The sequence below is a fragment of the Bombina bombina genome, chromosome 4, assembly GCF_027579735.1.
Source record: "Bombina bombina isolate aBomBom1 chromosome 4, aBomBom1.pri, whole genome shotgun sequence".
NCBI lineage: Eukaryota > Metazoa > Chordata > Amphibia > Anura > Bombinatoridae > Bombina > Bombina bombina.
Window position 1 is genome coordinate 86,928,508 of NC_069502.1, and position 22,028 is coordinate 86,950,535.

General features: G+C 35.5%; 1 protein-coding gene across 2 annotated transcripts in view; it reads left to right on the forward strand.

Annotated features, from left to right (window-relative positions):
• MSRA (methionine sulfoxide reductase A) overlaps positions 1-22,028 on the forward strand; it is a 778,906-nt gene that overhangs the window by 603,649 nt on the left and 153,229 nt on the right. For both annotated transcript variants that reach the window (XM_053709536.1, XM_053709537.1), the window contains exon 6: positions 16,443-16,549. In XM_053709536.1, the coding sequence (XP_053565511.1) occupies positions 16,443-16,549 (107 nt within the window). The remainder of the gene's footprint in view (positions 1-16,442; positions 16,550-22,028) is intronic.

Genomic DNA, 22,028 nt, shown 5'->3' on the forward strand with positions numbered 1-22,028 from the left:
GCAGTAGACACTGAGAAAAGAGGCAGCCTTTAATGGCTTAGAATTTAGCAAATGAGCCTACCTAGGTTTAGCTTTCAACAAAGAATACCAAGAGAACAAAGCAAATATGATGATAAAAGTAATTTGGAAAGTTGTTTCATTTTGACTAGACTGTCCCTTTAAATATTCTTTACTTTATTCCATTCTGCTAAGACCCTTCTTTACATATCTAGTGCTATTATCAATAGTTACCCACTGTTGAGATTCACACAGGTTTTATTGCATTAAAGCAGAGCCTAGGCTATATATAAAGCACCTCCATAAGAGGTCATATTAAATTAGTGTAGGCTTGTAAGTATATTTTAACAGCTTTGAGAGGTTATTTTTATTATAATGTGAAAACAAAATAACAGTGATAATTCAGTTAACTAACACTACTATCTACTCATCCAGCTATATGTGTCCTTTTAAACATGATATAGACTTATTTAAAGTCTGTGCTACTGCTAGTGATTTCAAATGAAAGACTTCTGCTGGATAAAAGGTCCTTATTGTATCGTAAATCTTCATGCAAATGAAGAGTATTCATTAATTCCACAAGGCAGCCTCAGAGCAGCCTACAATAAACTGAATAACAGTTGTTTGCAGCTCCGTCAGGAGAAGAACTGGTTAAATTTACAGGAGTCTAGAGTCACAGGCAATGAGGCGTAGCATCATTAATCATAGTTTACCGTGATTACTAGCAGGCGTTTAGTCTTTTAATCTTTTTTAAGGTCAAACAGCTTAGCCACATAGTTATAAAAAGTAGCATTTTTTTGCACGGAAAGTTTACTGTTCCCCCCTGTAAATATTATATCTTTAAAATAAACTCCATATGCTGACAAAGGGAAATCATTTATTTCAGGGTTAGAAGATTATTGGAACACAAAAATGTACTGAAGATGTTGGAATGTAGTCTTTGTTAAGTCTTTTCTTCATACAGAATGCTGCTGCATTTAATAAAGCCTACTAAAACTTGTCTAAAATATCTGATTAAAAGGAATACAATTGTCAATACTGAAATGCATATGAATGCATTTCACTTGTAAATAGAAGCTTTATGTTACGTACTTGTAAGAGGTTTATAGTAATACTAAAGGGATAGAAAAGTCAAAATTTGACTTGCATGATTCAGATAGTGCATGTAATTTCAAGCCACTTTTAAAATCACTTCTATTTTTAAATGTGCTTTGTTCTCTTGTTATCCCTTGTTGAAAAAGAATACGCACCTATCATACACTAGTGAGAGCTAGCTGCTGATTGGTGCCTGCACACATTTGTCTCTTGTGATTGGCTAACTAGATGTGTACAGCTAGCTGACAGTAGTGCAAAGCTGTTCCTTCAGCAAAGGATAACAAGAGAATGAAGCAAATTTGATAATAGAAGTAAATTGGAAAGTTGTTTAAAATGGTATGTTCTATCCAAATCATGATTTATTTTTTTTAGGGTTTCCTGTCCCTTTAATCTTTTATGATAGTATTTACATATAGTGCACATGCCCAGTGATCTCATAATTAAATACTGCTTGGTGTGTATCGTGTCGGCATTGACTCCAGCTGGCTTTGGATACAGGATATACATATGTCCTTGAATTTTTTATTTATTTTTTGCTAAAAGCATTTTTGGGAATATACATAAATTGTCACAATATTTCTATTCAAAGGTAAAATGCACTTATGTACATTCAAGTTTTGACTATTATGTCCCTTTAAATATGCATTGCTAGCAAAGCCAATATGAACTTTCTTGGATTGATATGTTAGTCAGTTTTGGTATCTAATAATTTTCATATTATATAAAGATACTGCATTTATGTGATACTGTAATTATAATGTAATAGAAACTTACATTTTAAGCACCTTTCTAATTTACTCCTATTATCAAATTTTCCCGTTCTCCTGCTATCTTTATTTGAAGCTGGCCCATTTTTGGTTCAGCACCTGGGTAGTTCTTGCTGATTGGTGGCTACATTTAGACACCAATCAGAAAGAGCTACCCAGGTGCTAAACCAAAAATGGGCTGGCTCCTATGCTTACAGTCCTGCTTTTTCAAATAAAGATACCAAGAGAACGAAGCAACATTGACAATAGTAGTAAATTAGAAAATTCCTTAAAATCGCCTGCCCTATCTGAATCGTGCAAGTTTAATTTTGAGTCGACTATTCCTTTAAAGTAAACCATTACACAATGAAGGCAATAAACTGTCTAAACATGTTGTATTGATGCTGTATAAACTGAAAATTAGCAATAGATTGCCAGTTACAAAAACCCTTGTACCCCAGCAAGAAAGATTGTCTGTCTCATTTTACCACAGTGGTCTTTAAGTGAATGTTTGTTTTATTTTCGGGAAAATTACCCATATAACTGCTATTGTCCACAATTACATTCCAACAGTTTTGGCTGAATATGAGAGCCTATCTAAGGCAGCATTTATCTAGTTTTGCCACTCTGCAACTGTAGATAAATGCAGCATTGGCTTAAAAGTAGAAGCCTAAACCTTATTCAAACTAATGATAGTGGGAAACTGTGTCTATTACTGTCCGTCATTTCTCTCCTGCTTGGAACCTACTGCTACATTTGTAGCAAAAATTGCTGGTTCACAGCCACTAAACACTGCTTGCTAAAAGTTTTTCACTTCATCGGGAGCAGAGTTGAAATAGGGTCAAACATGATCTACCTAATTCTAGATACATTTATAAAATGAGCTTCTAATACCTGGTGCTTTTCGACTGATGTTTGAACTTTGTTTTAAAAAAAAATGTAAAGTAATTTTAAGTTTCTCATAAGAGTTTTTATCACCTTGAGATATGTTTTATTTTTTATTGCGGTTTTTAAGGCAAGGGTACAAGTAATAGTTGTCATGACATAATAAGTACAATCTCACAGTTAAAGGGACACTAACCCAAATTTTGTCTTTCATGATTCAGATAGAGCATGCAATTTTAAGCAACTTTCTAATTTACTCCTGTTATCAATTTGTCTTTGTTCTCTTGCTATCTTTATTTAAAAAGCAGGAATGTGATGCATAGGAGCATGCCCATTTCTGGTTGAGAACCTGGGTTATGCTTGCTTATTGGTGGGTAAATGTAAGCCTCCAATAAGCAAGTGCTATCCATGGTGCTGAACCTAAAATGGGCTGGCTGCTAAGATTTACATTGCTGCTTTTAAAATAAAGATAGCAAGAGAACGAAGAAAAATTGATAATAGAAATAAAAGAGAAAGGACTTCCTTCAGCTCTGGGCAGTAAGGTAAAAAAAGATAATGAGATGACTTCCGGGGAGGAGCCTAGACGCAGGACGTGTACGCGTTAGGCAGTGAGCTCAACCTCCAGAATCATTGGCGGGGCCTGACCGCGCCGCAACCCCGAGTCCTGGGGTGATTACAGGGCCAAAGACCGAGGCTCGCCGCAAGTCACACAGTGCCGAGCGTGGAGTAGTCCTAAGAGAGCGGGACAAGAAAAGCGCTGTGACCCGGGAAGCTGTATAGCCCCTCTCTCCCACCGATGTTGCGTGAGGGAGGCAGGCAACTAAGATACCCAGCGGTTTTGAAGCAGCAGTAAAGCCGGCTAAAGGATCTAGAAACAGCAAACACGTTACCGGACCAGAAAAATCCTATAAGGGCTAACAAGAGGGCTACGTAAAGAGGCCTAGATCTGAAGCTTGGTACTGTGAGTAAAAGAGACATAACGTCTCCAACTGGAAACTTGTACAAAAGTATTTTATTTTCTTTGCTGGGCAAGTCAATAGAAAAACTTTGTTGAATGGACCTTTATTCATTTACATAGTGCTGAAGTTAAAGCATAGTCCATTTTTTTTTCTTTTTTGCTTGGCAGTCCTAAAAATACACTGCGGTAAGGCTATTAACTTTCTCTTTAAGGTGTCAATGGGCACTATATCAATGCATAAATGCTAGAAGTGCTAAAATAATAGCCTAAGAAGGAAAAGAAACATATAAGGAGAAGGTAGATAATTAACACCTGTGACGGAGTACATGCTGAATTTGGATTTAAAGAGCAACATTTCTGGCTTCTAACTTTGGCTGTATCTGGTTTCCCCCTGGCTTGCTCCTGGTTTTTTTATTTCTTTTCTTCTCTTTTTTTCCTCTACACCCCTGTTTATACCAGCAAAGTTGTAAGACTTCTCTTATGGGGACTTTTGCTTTCTACAAACAGAAAGAAGATTTGTCTGGACAATAGATATACAGAGATTTTAAACGGGGTGGTAAGAGCAGAAAAAGACTGTATCAAGTGTGCTTAATTTTTTAAGCAAATTGAGGAAACCACAACTGGTGCTGTTTGCATAATAACTTTGCAGATATTCTTATGTTTGTATTATAGCGGGTATGAAAAGCAATGTTGTAACTGTGAAGAAAAGGTCAAGTCAATACCCTATTTAACAGTGATTTGATTATAGTTGCATTTAGTATTTCAGATTGATATTCCCTCTTTTATATGCAAACATATTAGTTATTCTTCACCCCTGAGGGTTTGCACGGGTATTAAAAGTTAATTTGTATATTTAAGGGTAATGAATGATGATACTGTGTAAATCTGTGTGTTGGTTTGCGTAATATTGACGTTAAAAACATTTTTAGTGAAAGATCTGCTTATGGATAAATTTTTAGGCCCTAACAAAATGCCGCCCAAAGTAAAAAATAATGATAAAAAACAGAGGAGGCCCTCAGAAGGATTAAATGAATCTATAAGTACTTTAACAGAAAGTCCTAGTGTAGATAAAGAGTCTCATTACATCGTGCAGCAGATCTCATCAATTTTTATCCCTAAAATGGATAATTTGCAAAAGGGTCTAGATAATATAACTGAAGAGATCAAGCAAATTACTGCAAGATACACTGAGTTAGAAGAAAGGGTCTCGGATTTAGAGGAGATTACTGCACTACACTCCAACAAAATGGAGAATGTTCTTAAACAAAACCAAATATTATATCAAAGGATTGAGGACCTAGAAAACAGGTCGAGACGTAATAATATTCGCATACTAGGAATCCCAGAATCAATTAAGTCACACGAGCTGTTGCATTTTTGTGAATCAGTACTCCCTAAATTATTGAATTTACCAGAGGAAAAACTAAAGAACAGCATGGAAAGGGTTCATAGAATAGGGCCAGAAAATCAAAATGGGGAGAATAATAAATACCCTAGACAGGTAATATGCAAATTATTACATTTCCAAGCAAAAATAGCTATATTACAGGCATACAGAAAAGCAGACAGTGTAATGTATGAGGGATCAAAATTACTTTTTTTTCAAGATTATTCAATAGATTTAACTAAGAAACGGAAAGAATTCTCAGCATTATGTTCAAGCCTTAACAGAGAAGGCACAAAAGCTTTCCTTATGTACCCTGCAAAACTAAAAATATTTACAGATAGAGGGACAAAATTTTTTGACTCTCCTCAAGAAGCACAGAAATACCTAACTTCAAAATAGAGTTAAATCTATAGTACTGTTAATTAAAACTTGATGTTCAAAGTTAAACAGATGAGATATTTAGGAGAGTTTAAGCATGTTTGGTATATTGCACCTTTTTTTTTCTTTTTTTTTTTTTTTCTTTCATTAAGTGTTCCTTTTAGTTTTTTGTATAATGATAAGTATGTGACTTACTCGAGGATAGTGCTTAATGTTCTTGATAATGCTGTTTTGAGCTTGAAGGGGGTGGATGGGATGGGGGGAGGATGGTCGGGCCCTTTTTTTTTTTTTTTTTTTTTTTTTTTTTTTTTTGCACACAAGTTGGACACAAAGAAAGCCCCCTGGATGGGGCACTTAATGAGAGTATTTTCACATAAAAGTCACGCAGGAATGAAACATATTCCTAGGAGCTCACACACACAGAAAGAAAAGTGTGAGGCTTTTTTTTTTTTTTTTTTTTTCTTCTCACATTATTTTTTCACACAAAATCTAACTCTGGCACAAAATCCCCCTCCATTGGGGTATTTAAAGGGTGTTTTTCACATAGAAGTCACTCTGGAATTAATTTTTTTTTTTTTTTTTTTTTTTTTTTTTTCTCGAAATTCATTTTTGAGACACGTTGGGTTTGTGTCACTTTACACACAATTTTTTACGAATTTCTTGTATGGAAAAATTATAAATTATTCACTTATTCACTTATTTGCAAATTTTTTTTTTTTTTTTTTTTTTTTTTTTTAAATTTTTTGTTCCTCTTCCCTCTCTCTCTCTCCCCCTCCTGCCTCTCCCTCCCCCTTCTTTAGACAAAAGAATAGTCTAGACTTTGGATAAAACATGGTAATTAAAATCACATCATGGAATGTGGGAGGTTTCCACTCACCTATTAAAAGGCATACAATTATTACACATTTAAGAAGGCTTAAAACAGACATAGCGTTGTTACAAGAAACGCACCTATCTGATCAAGAACATATAAAACTACGTAGAGACTGGGTGGGGACTGTAATTTATGCTTCTTACTCTAGGGCGAAAAGGGGGGTAGCAATTTTGTTTGGTAAACGACATAATGTTGAAATCATCAAGACAGTGATAGACATAGAAGGAAGATACGTAATAGCACAGGTTAAAGTGGACGGGGGGATGCTGACTCTCTGCAACGTCTATGCTCCAAATGAAAAATCCAATAGATTTTGGACTAAATTGATACAAGAATTACTTCCATTCCAAGATAAAAATCTGATACTAGGAGGAGATTTTAATCTTACCCCAGACCCGGTATGCGATAGAATAAGATTAAACCAGAACAGAACGTATTTAAAAAAAAGACCTTCAGGTACATTTGAAAGGAAAATTTTTGAGAAATTAAAGGAATTGCTACAACTAAGGGATATTTGGAGATTGTGTAATCCAGATGGTAGAGATTATACATGTGCTTCTAAAGCGGTTCCTACTTTATCTAGAATAGACATCTTTTTAGTCACAAATAGATTTATTCCTAAGATCAATGGAACAAAGATACACAAAATAATGGTATCAGATCATGCGCCGATAGAATTAAATATTCAAGACAGTGTACCATGCAAAAATAGAAATACATTCAGATTTCCTTATTATTTATATTCTTCAAAGAAATTTCAAGATTATGTAAAACAGGCATGGAATGATTATATAACGGATAATATAGAACACTCCAACAAAATAGAGTTACTCTGGGAAACGGCTAAGGTAGTGATAGCAGGTAATATAATCTCATATGACTCAAATTTACGTAAGAGCGCTCGACGGCATTTGCAAAATCTCCAGGAGAATTTGGCAAAAGTATATCATGAATACTGTGATAAACCGTCGGTAACAACACGCGAAATATATTGGAAAAGCAAGGAAGAATTAGATGCGCACCTAGCAGAACAATCGGCGCAGTCACAATTGAAAAGCAATAGTAGATATTACAGATGGGGAAACAAGTCGGGTAAGTTTTTAGCTTCTATAATTAAGGCTAGAGTGGCTCGTAAAAACATTGCGGCAATTAAGTATAAAGGAATTGTATATAAGACGCCGGAAGACATCGTGAAAGCTTTTGAGGGTTACTTTACTGAATTATATACTAAACAAGATAAGGACATAGACAATTGGAGGGAAAACCTGTGGGAAAATATGGATTTACCCAAAATAACTGAGGAACAATTAGAAAGGCTGAATACGTCTATTACAGAGCAAGAAATAGGCAAGATTATCTCCTCATTGGCAAATGGGAAAGCTTCAGGGCCAGATGGGCTTCCTATAGAAGCATATAAAATACTGAGATCACAGGCAATTCCAATATTATGTAGACTATTTAATGAATATTTCCAGGAGAAAAAAATACCCTCACAGGTTTTTTCAAGTGCTTATATCTCACTAATTTTGAAGCCTAAAAAACAGGAAGAACAACCTGAGTCGTATAGACCAATCTCGCTGCTCAACGCGGACTATAAGATACTAATGAAATTATTAGCAGAAAGATTAAAAATGATTTTACCAGATCTTATTAATGTGGAACAGGCGGGATTTATGCATGGAAGAACTTCAGTGAAAAATCTAAGAAGGGTTCTGCATATAATCTCACACTTCTGGAAGGAGTCCAAGGGAGACTCAGACAACCTGCCGGAGGCCTTCCTGCTGTCTCTCGACGCAGAGAAGGCCTTCGACAGGATAGAATGGGAACACTTGTTTATGACTTTGGAGCGATTTGGCTTTAAAGGTCCATTTCTATCACTAATAAAGAGCATATACTCCAACCCGATAGCTTATATCTTGGTAAATGGAGTTTTCTCAACTGGAGTCAAATTGCAGAGAGGAACTAGACAGGGGTGTCCCCTGTCTCCGCTCCTTTTTAACTTAAGCTTGGAACCATTAGTGAGAAAACTGAAGAGATCATATCCAGGGATAGGAATTAAGGGTGTTAGGCTACATCTATCTCTCTATGCAGATGACATGCTACTATTTGTAGAAGATCCAGGGAGTTATATATCAATAATTTTACAAGTGCTAGAGACATTCGGAAAAGTAGCAGGATATAAGGTCAATATGGCCAAATCCGAGATCCTCTGGTTAAATAAAGACCATAAGAATAAGGATGAGCATAACTTCCCATTTAAAGAAGTAGAACAAACCTTAACATATTTGGGTATCCATTTAACCAGGGATCCCTACGCTATGTATAAATTAAATATTTCGAAACAATGCGCAGAAATTATAGCTTTGTTAGAGAGTTGGCACCATCTTCCTCTATCTCTAGCTGGGAAAGTAGATCTTATCAAAATGGTAATTCTACCGAAAATTCTATATCCCATTATGATGCTTCCGATTCTCATACTGAAAAGTGATTTGCAAAATTTAAATAGGGCAGTTAGAAAATTTTTATGGAAAGGGAAGAAAGCAAGAATTGCTCTAAAAAAGTTATATGCACCATTTCTCAGTGGGGGTCTGGGCCTCCCTGACTTTAGGCTTTATAATTGGTCAGCATTACTACGTATAGTAATGGACTGGCAACTAGACTCACAACATTTCTACGAAGAGGCATTAGAACAGACAGTTTTGGGAGAAGTTGGCTTAGCATACTTACCATATAGCCAGCATAAAGACTTGCCAATAAATATTCAAAATCATCTATTATATAAGGATGCGCTAATAGCTTGGAGACTAGCTCATAAATATTTGGAACGAAAGTTCCCAACCTCTAAATATATCCCTCTAGTAGGGAACATTGAATTTCCCTCTGGGATAGATACAAGTCCATTTCAGCTCTGGAAAAAGAAAGGACTCCAGAAGGTTGGGGATATATTAGATACTTTAAATAAAACGGTTTTATCTTTCCAGGATCTACAAAATAAATATGGTCTGCCGAGGACCCATTTTTTCGCTTATTTGCAAACGCGACATTATATTATGAATCTAATAAAAAGGGATACTGAGTTTTGGGATACACCGCTCTTTATTTCATCTCAAATGGCATATGAAAAAGGGTCTTTCTCATTATCAGGATTCTATGGAAATCTGAATTATAGAAACACTAATGAAGGAATGGAGATATTAGCAGATAAATGGAGTGTAGAGGTTGCGGAGAGCCTGACATCGATACATATAAGCGATAGCTTAAAAACAGTTAAAAAGGCAACCCTTGCAATACCGCTTAGGGAATCACAGTTAAAAATGTTACACCAAGATTATATAACTCCACGCAGAATGATAAAATGGAACCCAGACTATATTAATAAATGCAATAAATGCCAAAAGGTAAATGCAGAATTTATTCACTTTTTCTATAATTGTCCAAAGATTAAATACTTTTGGTGTAGAATACAATACTGGATCAAACAGAAACTAAAAATAGAAATCCACTTGGGAACAGCTCAAATTTGCTTATTCAAATGGGACAAGACCCAGTTTAGAGGACAGAATCTGCTAGTAACTATTATCCTCCTAGCAAGGAAATGCATATTAGAACAATGGATCCATAAAAAAGCCCCAACTATGACACAACTGAGAAACAAAATACAAAGACAGTTGTGGATCGAACAATGGGACACTAAGATGGACTACCCTAATAGATTAAAAGGGTTTTTGAACAAATGGCAGATATATATAAAGGCGTTAGACTCTAATGAACAAAAACAAATCCTAGCACCATTTATAAATACTGAAAGAATAATGGAGGATAGACTTAGAGGGGAGTGGCTCTGCTTGGAAGGGGACATGGGGGAGGCGTGGGGTAGAGAGGGGAGTGTGGGAGGACAGGTGGAGATGGGGGAGCCTAGAAAAAAAAAAAACTTTTTTTTTTTTTTTTTTTTTTTTCCTTTCTTCGCCCTGCTGTCCTCCCTCTCCCCAGCCCATCCATCCCACTGATAAGGCTGGGTTTTGACATAGCAAATAAATGGACTCATATACAAGAAACAGCAATAAGAAAGATCTGATTGTAAAATTGAAGAACTTACTGAAATGAAAAGGTAAAAATATGATTCATGTTAAAATGGAATTGTCAATATATTGATAACAGATGCTTTTCATAACATGCAAAAATTGTGTACTAACGAGAAAATTATTGTAACCTAAACTATGAAATAATAAAAAGAATTTAAAAAGGAAAAAAAAGAAAAAAAAAAAATGCTGGCGCACGGTAAAACAGCTATAGATTTTATTTAAAGAATGTTGCAAATACATGTATATTACAAAAATGCTTCTGTTCAAACCTTTAATGCATCCATGTGGATTCCAATTTGGGATGGAATGTCCCTTTAATATTAAACTTTTGTGAGCCATCTAAGTTAAAAAAAAGAAAGGAAAGGAAAGGGAGTTATCTTTAAATATAAAATGAGGTTTCCATTAGCTTGTCATATACCTTTATATACCTCCATCGCATCTAGTTTATACCAGTGGGTCAAAGAGTGGCTTAATGAATGTTATCTTAATTCTCCATGGGTCCAAGAGAGGCCATCCTCATTATTTTACTCCCTTTAGTTAACATATAGGGTTCATAGAGTCCAAAAGTGGCTTCTCACAATAGGAAAGGGAGTTATCTTTAAATATAAAATGAGGTTTCCATTAGCTTGTCATACACCTTTATATACCTCCATCGCATCTAGTTTATACCAGTGGGTTAAAGAGTTGCTTAATGTTAGAATTGGAGATCTCTTAGGTTTATAAAGGAGGTTTCAGATTTATTTGCATATCAGCTTTTGGTCTGTTTACTTTTATATGAATATGTTTGCAGTATTGTTCCTGTATTGTTATACTTGATGTCTATTGTCTCACCAATCTGTAATTGTTTGATATACTTTCCCACTGTGGTACACAAATTGTTCTTATACCTATTGAATAATGACAAGTTGTATTTGTTATGTAATTTTTGCTAAAAACCTCAATAAAATAAAATATGTTTAAGAAATAAAAGAGAAAGTTGCTTAAAATGTCATGCTCTATCTGAATCATGAAAGAAAACATTTGGGTTCAGTGTCCCTTTAATATGTAAAACAAAAATACAGAAATAGCATAATTGTCTGCAAACACCATATAAGGATATAGAAGAAACCTCTATTTTAAAATAAATGAACTATCCTCTACAAAGCTAAGGCCGCTCTTGGACCTGTACATTTTGAGCAAAAAAATGATGGAGGAACTCTAGTATATTTCAACGCCACTTTTGGTCTGAGAAAGATCACGGGCTAGATTACAAGTGGCGTGTTTTATTGCGTTTGTATGCTTATTTTGCACAATCTGAACTTAGAATATCGCGTGCATGTATGCCCCCATAGAAATCAATAGAGAAAACAAAAAGTTGGAAAAAAACAACCATTGCGCAAACAACATAGCATATTTGCATTAGCGAATGTCAAATATTTACAGTAAATACATAGTTAAAACCTTTATTAAATATGAATATTGCATAAATGTTTTATCATGTTTTCATCTGCTTAATGGCAAAGGGCTCTAATGCACTTATATATATGTCTATATGTGTGCACATACATATTTATGTGTTTATATGTATATATATATATTTACATACATATATAAATACAGTACATATGTACACGTATACAGGCATATATTTATATATACATACAAATACATCTTTAGTAATGCATCTGTATGTATCTCAATGTTAAAGTCCTTTTGTTGCTTTTCTAACACCTGAGATCTTCTATCTTTGAGCCCTTATAATAATAATAATATTTTTTTGATATCATTTTTATTAGACAGTGTTAATATGAGAGTAAGCGTACTTTGTAATATATTTTTGAAGTGCTTTGTGCAACTTTTTTTTCTTGGAAAACAGTTAAAGGGCCAGTATACACTCATTTTTTCTTTGCATAAATGTTTTGTAGATGATCTATTTATATAGCCCATAAAGTTTTTTTTTTTTTTTTTTTTTTTAATTTATAGTTTTGCTTATTTTTAAGTAACATTGCTCTGATTTTCAGACTCCTAACCAAGCCCCAAAGTTTTATGAGAATACCTTCAGATACCTACTCCAGCTTGCTCCTGTTTGTGTAAAGGGTCTTTTCATTTGCAAAAGAAGGGGGAGGGGGGAGTGTCTTATTTCCCACTTGCAGTTGGCTTTCCAGCTAACTTTTCACTGACAGAGCTTCTAAGTAAGTTTTTAAACAGTTTTATATTGGCTTTTTATATCAGTATCTGTGCATCTTATTCTTTATAGTAGTGTCTATTACATGCAGTTATATGAAAATGAGTGTATACTGTCCCTTTAACCACAGCTCTGAGATCATGGTAAAAATTGTAGCGAAAATCACAATTACGCTAGCACAATTCCAATTTTGCTCAACTTGTAATATACGTGTAATAAAAACGGATTGTGAAAACACAATATCGCTTGTGCAAATACATTTGCGCCAAAATTGTAATCTAACCCTACGTAAGCAATAAGAAACTGTATATTCATAAGACATGAGTATGTCAGTAGACTAGCACAATGTATTTATCTTCAATGGTACCCTCCTACATCTATAAAACTAGCACCTCCTTTGACAATTTGAAGCCACTTTTGGACTTCTAATTCCCTAAATAAACTAGAATAGCAGGAGGGTATATGAGAATATAGGGCCACATTTGGACCCTCAGCTTGTAGAACTATATGTTACATAGATATAATTGACAACAGTGAGATAGTAATAAGCAACCAATTATAACTTATTCATAAGCTTATAAATGAAATATACACAGTTTTTTTAGCAAACATAATGAAATTATGTAAATGTGAAATATGGGAAATATGGGGGTTTATCTCATTGGTCTTGACCAGATACTATATTCAGTTTCCCACAATGAACGCTAAAGGTATCTCTTGGACAACTATTTGAACATTTTGCATAAAAAAGAAAATATCAGGTAAAAAGAATCACATTAATGCAAACAATATCAGATAAGAAAATCTTGCCCACATAAATAACTATAAGACTCAAAGTTAAAGTCTCCTGTTATAAGGAGAGCACCCAGTCTTGGACCACCCAAAACATATATATATATATTCAGATACAGTATGCTGTTTCATTTGCAGCTAGTGTTTGTTATAGATACTCTGTTTTTATACATCTGCTAACAAAAGTCTAGTTTTAGATTTATAAAACTACTATTTTGTCTTGGCACTTAGCTGCATTAATTCTTGCATTGTATTTCCTGTATGGAGAGACCAATCATGTTGGATGTTACTTGTATCCCTTATCTGACATATGATATATTTGAAAGGTTCACTGACTGCCCCATGGACATTAGTCAATCATTAATGAGGTGCATAACATTAAATCTGATTTGAGATACTTTCTATTTGAAGGGTGCAGTTCAAAATGGACACTAGACTACATTTGGGTTTCATGGATCATTATCCTTGATCTCAGCTACTTTCTATTTAAAGGGCTCAGTGTCACATGGACATTACAGAACTATAAATGGGTTTTAGCATACTGTTCGTTTGAAGGGTTTTGTTCCAAATGGACATAGATGGTCAGTTATGATTTTTGGAACTTTATTCTTAAGCTAAGATACTTTGTATATGAAGATTATTCAGTTTTAGGCACCAGAAAGACTTATAAGAAGCCATTAGTTGACTATGAACAATAGTTCTTTATCTTATAGAAACTGTTCATACTGATCCTAAGCACCCAACTCCCAAAAAAAATGGATCGTTGGTGTCTTTCAAATTCCCTGTACTGGGGATGAGCAGTAGACCAGCACAGTCTGTTTTTCCAGTGCTACCTGTAACCGCTGCATAAGCCCTCTAGTCCCCATTCTCGCCCATCCATTTAATTCGCACACACATAGCTAATACAGGTTAGAAATGCCCAAAAATGGCAGAACTCAACAGCAGGTAAGGGTTTTAAATCACTGCCCTCTGTTATACAGAATCTAGGGGTTAAATCACTGATGTGTGAAGCCAAGAGATTAAATTAGGTGCATTAGCCCATATCTTTCTGACAATCAAAGGCATAAATCACTGCTACTTCTGTGTGTCTGGCAATCAAGGGTCTAAATCACTGTTACACATGTGTTTTTAGCAATCAAGGTGTTGACTTCCCTATGAAAATAAATGTATTTCTGGTGATCAGGTGTTGGGCACAGGTGTGTGATATCAATCAAGTGTTTATATAATTTTGCATGTCACTTACTGGCAACCAAAAGATTAAATTAACTTTGTTTCCATCTAAAGGGGAGGAGAGTCCACTGCTTCATTCATCACTTGTGGGAATTAAGAACCTGGCCACCAGGAGGAGGCAAAGACACCCCGGCCAAAGGCTTAAATACTTCCCCCACTCCCCTCATCCCCCAGTCATTCTTTGCCTTTCCTCACAGGAGGTTGGCAGAGAAGTGTTGGGAGATTCAGAGGAGTCTTTTATGGAGGGTAGTACTCTTCACATTGGGACTGGAGTTTTAAGTAGTCCTGTCAGCCTCTCAGTGAGAGCATGGGTGAAAGTTAGAGTCCAGAGATGCATGGGCAGTTCTCCTGCGAAACCATCCCGACTCATATTAACAGCTCCTTAAGCAATCAGCGTTGACGAGTTTCGTTGCCTGCTTTTCTTCTCTCAAGTTCATGTCAGGAGCGACGCTACTAACCTGTCACACTTGAAGGGCCGTGTTCCTGTTCCACGGCGTTGATTCTGGTAAAATCTTTTCGTTTATATATATATATATATATATATATATATATATATATATATATATATATATGTGATAACGCAAGAAGACAGGGTCACAGTGCGACTCCTTTATCTGTATAGAATCTAGGGTAAAACCCTCGGAAGGGGGTTATAGAACAGGGGGGATTTTAATAATCATAATAATGTTTGTGTGTTTTTACTGCCGTTGTGTGAGATGAGGCCCTGTGATTGTGGAACAGTTAGAGAGATCGAGGCAGGCTTTTTTTGGCGCGTCTCTCGCTCAGTGCAGGGGCGGTCCTGTATGGCACTCCATGTGACCGGGGGTGGCCTCAGTAACTTCCTCTTTCTCAACCTGTGTTCAGAGGAGACAAAAGCTGTTTCTGGTAGTCCGGGTCATAGGAGGTGGTGAGTGCCCCGGCCATTGGGATATAAAGGTGCCATTTAATTAATCATCAAGTATGGAGCAAATTTGTAAGGTGGCAACATGGTCATCCGTACATATTTTGCAAAATGTTACAAATGTTACGTTTTTGCTTCGGTGGAAGCAGCTTTTGGGAGAAAGGTTCTGCAGGCTGTGGTACCCTCAGTATAGGGTCCGCCTCCTTTACCCTCCCGTTTTCTTCATTCAGTGTCATCTAGAGCTTGGGTATTTATTCCCACAAGTAATGAATGAAGCAGTGGACTCTCCTCTCCTTTAGATGGAAAACATAAATTATGCTTACCTGATCATTTAATTTCCATCGTGGGGAGGAGAGTCCACTGCACCCGTCCGTTCTCCGGTTGGCGGACCCAAATTTATTTTTTGTTCTTCTGGCACCATTTATACCCTGATATTTCTCCTACTGTTCCTTGTTCCCTTGGCAGAATGACTGGGGGGTGAGGTGAGTGGGGGAGGTATTTAACCCTTTGGCTGGGGTGTCTTTGCCTCCTCCTGGTGGCCAGGTTCTTAATTCCCACAAGTGATGAATAAAGCAGTGGACTCTCCTCCCCACGATGGAAAAGAAATTATCAGGTAAGCATAATTTGTGTTTTTCGCGCATTTAAGAGGGTAAGTCACTGTTTTAGTGTTAATGGTTACATTTTTTGGAAATAATGAATTAGCTTTTACGGTCTTTAAAAAAATGAGTCACTGCAAAAGCCGTATTTGTGCTATTGTATTTTATTATTGTTATTTATAAAGTGCCAATATTTTACTCAGCACTATAACAGGAAAATCCTTTAGAGCTGTCCTGTCTGGGGGACGTGAGGACTGGAGTTAAAAATGAAAATAAATTGCAGAATACTGTATTAATGTAAACCATAATGCTTTGTAAATAAGATATTTGGAAGTTGACCAATGTACTTTTTTCTAGGAATGCGCCAGGGGAACGATGTTGGGACAATGTATCGTTCTGCAATCTATACGTATACCAAAGAACAGATGGACACAGCTTTGAAATCCAAAGAAGATTACCAAAAGGTATGGTTTATTAGATAACTCATGGCTAGAAATGTCTCTCTGTGGGGTTTCTAGCTACCTATTACAATTCTTTTCAGGAAAAAGAGATTTGCTATCTATTTTGCTTTAGCAAAAAATATATATTATTGATGTTTGCAGCCATTTTTAAAGAATGACTTTATATTTTATTTTTTTTGCCATGAATTCAATATAAAAACAAATTTAATAGGATACAACACATAAAGGGAAATGTGGATTCAATGTTGCATAGGAGGACAATCTTTTTATATGACTTGGTTGGGGAAGACAAGCAAAAAGTAGCCAGAAAGCAAGTGATAAGGTACAAACGGTATTAGACATAAACCCAATTTTTATGTTAGCTATGTTCTTTAGCGCCTTTGTCAACACAGAAAATGCTATCACGTTGTATGCAAAGCTACATATGTCCCCTTATTATATTTAATGACGATTTAAATGTAATTAATCCCTTCACTACCGGGAATTTCAGAGAAAAACTTGCCCAAAATAATTTTTCACATTTTTGCTATCACTCCATTAAAACAGAAATTGTGCTCAGCTGTTACCATATGAAGGCAGATGCCTGGCAGCCCAGGAAAACAAGTCTTGGTTGTCACTTGAGGCTGCAGGAGCTTCCTGAAGGCAGGACGTAGATATGTTATGCAGTACGATGGGCTATGTACCGCATTACATATATATATATATATATATATATATATATATATATATATATATATATATACGTTAGATTGGGTAAAGGGGTTAAAGCTGAATCGTATCAACATAGATTTTGTACTATTATTATGACAAGTAATATAATATTAGATTCAGTAACAACAAGTAATGTAATATTAGATACAGTAACAACAAGTAATATAATATTAGATACAGTAACAACAAGTAATGTAATATTCGATTCAGTAACAACAAGTAATATAATATTAGATACAGTAACAACAAGTAATGTAATATTAGATACAGTAATAACAAGTAATATAATATTAGATACAGTAACAACAAGTAATATAATATTAGATACAGTAACAACAAGTAATGTAATATTAGATTCAGTAACAACAAGTAATGTAATATTCTAGAGATCACAGGACTAAGCAGCATATTACAAAGTGCTACAGCCTGTGATTTTGGTTCATTGTCTGCTGTCCGCAGTAACTGATTGCTCTGATTCTTCAAATATCAGTCAGAGATTTATATTCACAATTGCAGATTGGTTTAACATTATTTCCTGGACGCTTATGAGTTACACCTGCTGCAGGGAGGAACATGTATTGTTCTTTTCATCAGCACTAGTCATGTGACCTACAGATGTACAATACATGTTCCGCCCTGCTTACCCTGCAGCATGCGTAACTCATGAGTGTCCAGGAAAACATGGTTGAGGTGGCAACCCTAGGCACAGGTCATAAATAGAGATTTCTGGTATATACTGACTTAAAGTCAACTTGTCAGCTGTTCTACAGCATCTCATGATTTGTGTGCTTTATGCACTGGCTAGAGAGGTTTGAAGCGCTGCGGAATCTGTTGGCGCTCTACAAATACTTGATAATAATACAAAATAACAATTTGAAGCATGTCTATATTTAATGCTGATGTATTGTGAGGTGCACTGCTTGTAACTAAGGGGGATCTTAGACCTTATTAACTGAGGGTGGTACTAGCAGAGGGCTATCGTTTTCTTCTACCGATTTATTTTCTTATTTAAGTTTTCCTTATTCTCATTAACCTAACTCTTGTCCTGCTAGAACAAAACGTGTTTTTTCTTTGTTTGTTTTTTAAAAAAGGGGGATTGTTTTGAAAAATATTGGGTGAAATTGTTAGCCTGTAGCTCTTGTTTGCCTCAGTCATTGCCATTTTCCAGCCTCATTATTGGGTGTTTCCGACGTAGACCTGGCACCCATGCGCATTGTTTTTAAGGCAGCTCTTTGTCAGCAGAGAGCCCTGCAAGCCTGAAGACTACTTTATAGTATTTAAAGGGCCTGTGAACTGTACTGTACACTGCAGCTATTGATTTACATAAAGTTAAAGGGACATAAAAAACTTTGAGATAGTAATATAAAATATTTAAATATGTAAATGAAATATGTGGTCACTGCAGACTTTGCAAGCCAATCCCTGACACACATCTATCCCTTATTGTCCTTAGCAGAGGTGATATGATAACATGCTAAAAAACAATGCAAGTTTTTTAGTGTCAAGCATTGTCTAGTCCAATAATAAGTACAGATTGCTTACTCTAAATAAGACAAATAGTGAGAGTGTTTGGGCATTGAAAAACGGTTGTAGCAAATGTGGTGTTAATGTATTCAGGACGTTTTCAAACTTAGATGTCATGCTAATTGATTGTATCACTATGTGAAAGTTTTACATTTACAAGGTGTTTTATATCCCTTTAACTTTCACTAACTAACAAAACCTGTGACATTATGGGGTCGATCACAATCCTTAAAAACTTATCTAATTATTTTCAATAATTAAACACCATTAAAGTCTGGATATTTGTGTAGTTAAATAGTTTGATATAGTTTATGATTGACCCTCCTAGGTCATAACTAAAAATTACATTCCCTGCTCAGACACTATTCAACTTCAATACTGAAATATAGTTATGAGCTACGTTAATACAATTCAGACATTATCAGCAGTAATAACATATTAATAACATGGCAATAAATCGAATAATTGGTTAGCTATCATATTAACAGGAGTCCACATGCATTGCACCCCTGTCTTGATTATTAACCTATTGTTCAGTCTTTGTACCACTCTTTGGCAGTAAAGGGGTTAAACCCGATAGTGACTTTTAAAATATTATTTAAACTTTAAAAAAGTGCTTCCCTAGCTGTGATTTGTTCTCCTTTATCTGCAGTCTTGAGATATATTTATTTCCTCGTCTGCGCTTGTGATTTCTGAGCATTCATTCACATAATCACACAGGGAACAGACTGCTGCAGTGCGCTAGCCCATACAATGAAATCATCATCTTCAAGCAGCCGCATCAAATGGAACTTATAGTCTGTTTATTGTGTATTGAAAACAGCAGCAGCCATTTATTCTAAAGGCTATGCCATTAATCACCATTAATAAACACCTTTTATTAAACCATTTGGGATCAGAGACGCTTATGTTATATTGGTTTGCAGCAAGGTGCAAGTAACGTGTTCAGCATCGGTGTGCAGACCCAATTGCATCTGTAGAGCAAGCAAGATTAATTGTTGTTTTTACACAGTTATAAGGGTAAAGAAGATAACAAAATGATCTCCTTAGTTAGCGGTAACAAGCAGGCCACGTATCAAATAACCATGATCAGCTGAATGAAAGCCATATTCAGAGGTCCAGTCAGTGTAACTAAAAGGAAAAATATGGCTTAATTGTATGTTTCCAAATCCGATTCCAGCAAGCATATTAGGCAGCTGGCAATGGAGATACTCAAAATCCACAGTGAATTAGGGCCATTGCAAGCCAGAAAATAAATATAATGTATACATTCTGTTGCCTAATATCTTTCTCCAGAAAACAGCCTTTCGTTTTGGTCCATATTGATATTTTTGTAGCATATGTTGATTTTTTACTCAGGCGGAAGTGAAAAATAAGTTTAGAAATTCTAGTATTCAAAACAAAAATGCGTACAGTACCTAGAAAGTAATTGGGATTTTTACATCAATAATGTGACCTTGAGAAAGTCACATGAACCATCATATGCATGAGAGAGTCTCTTTCATTATAATGTGAGGTTTCAATTGTGTATTGGTTCATTTTTGGTATAGTGGTCGGTGTAGTCTGCTTGACCAATCGATTTAATTTCTTTGAACCTAGTGTCTACTGGATTAAATGATTACCATTTTTATCCAACCATATGACATGTATAGGGTCGCCCCTTTAATTTAAAGAGCTGTCTTTTCTCTAATACATTATGGGTCTCTTGTATTTCTGGAGTTAGATTTTGCTAAGTAAGAGACCATGATTTTAACAAATTCCCCCGTTTATGTTTTCAAGTTTGGAATATAATTGTTTAAGAAACTGCAATTTCACTTTAATCATGTACTGTCCAGACGGTCAAGTGAAAAAAAAAGACATTCTATTTTCTTAAAGGGTAATGAACTCAGGAAAGCAGCTGATAACAGTTCATTGTATTCAAACATGCTACAGGAACACCCTTTTAAATGGGCTGCCCCCACTAGGAGGTTGAATTCTGTTGCTGTCTTTTTTTTATTTTTTTATTTATAGCCAATATGGCAGTATGGAAATGTTCAGTATAGGTGATGATTCATGTGTTGCAACGACTGTTAATAGGAGTATTCATCCAGTGGCTGGAAGCCTTTTCATTCATCAGAGGTCGTGAGGATATAAGAAATTCCAAAATGCTGTATATTTTCCTCATATGTTCTTTATCAGGGCTTTTTTCATAAAAGGTAGAAGTTATTTTAGAGCACCAATGAATAAAAGCAGGATTTGTTTCTTTTTGATGCTTTCATGTTCTCATTATTGGTGTATATGTACAGTCTTTATCCAGTTTACTTGCTCGCTGAAGTCTACTGCACTCCTTTTCTTTGTCTATCTATGCCCTTCCCTTACTGTTCACTTTAGTTCTGTTTCTACCTATTTGGTGAGTTACATCATGGTTTGAAGCTCCTCTCCAGCCTCAAGGATTTGTTCTTTTTTCATATCAATAACCTTTAAAGAGATTTTGTTTTCTTGGTTCTTCAGTTTATCCTTCCTTTTTTATTTTTAAGGAAATTTGGTTGTAAGTCTTTACTGTTTGACAGTTTCATACAGTTTTAATTGAAGAGATATCTAATTTGGTTGGGGTTCTTTCTTTCAAGATGGAAACTCTACCTGTAGTCTATTTTGCCTTGATATCATTTTGACCAACACATATCTTATACGTTTTCTCTAATTTCCTGGGGAACTGTTTTATTTTCAGTGTGGTCTATCTCAGCTTTAACAAGCCTATAATCCAATAAAACGTTTTTATGTTGGCCAATTATGATGCGATCTCCACTGGCATCAGTATGTCTGGTTGAAGAGAGCTGGTTTCTAGCAATTTTGGTGCCACAAGCAGGATTTTAATTTTTTTATTGATTGGATCAATGCAATATATTTATGGATGCCACGTTCAAGTTACTTTGAATGATCCATCAAGTAAACTTTCTTATTTACTTCTATTAATACATTTGCTTTGCTCTCTTGATATATTTTTTTAAAGAGTAAAGCTACTTAGATTCAAGAGCAGCAATGCACTGAACAGATCTGTTGAGCCAATGACAATCACAGCTATCTCCCAGTAGAGCATTGCTGCTCCTGAGCCTAACTTTCTTTATTTGTCAACAAAGGATACCAAGAGAATGAAACACATTTAATTTTGACTATAAAATCCCACTAATCTCTGCAGGAAATCTTCTCTATACACCTTACTGATGTTATGGACAGCATATGCAATATAGAAGGGCAATATGGATTGGGA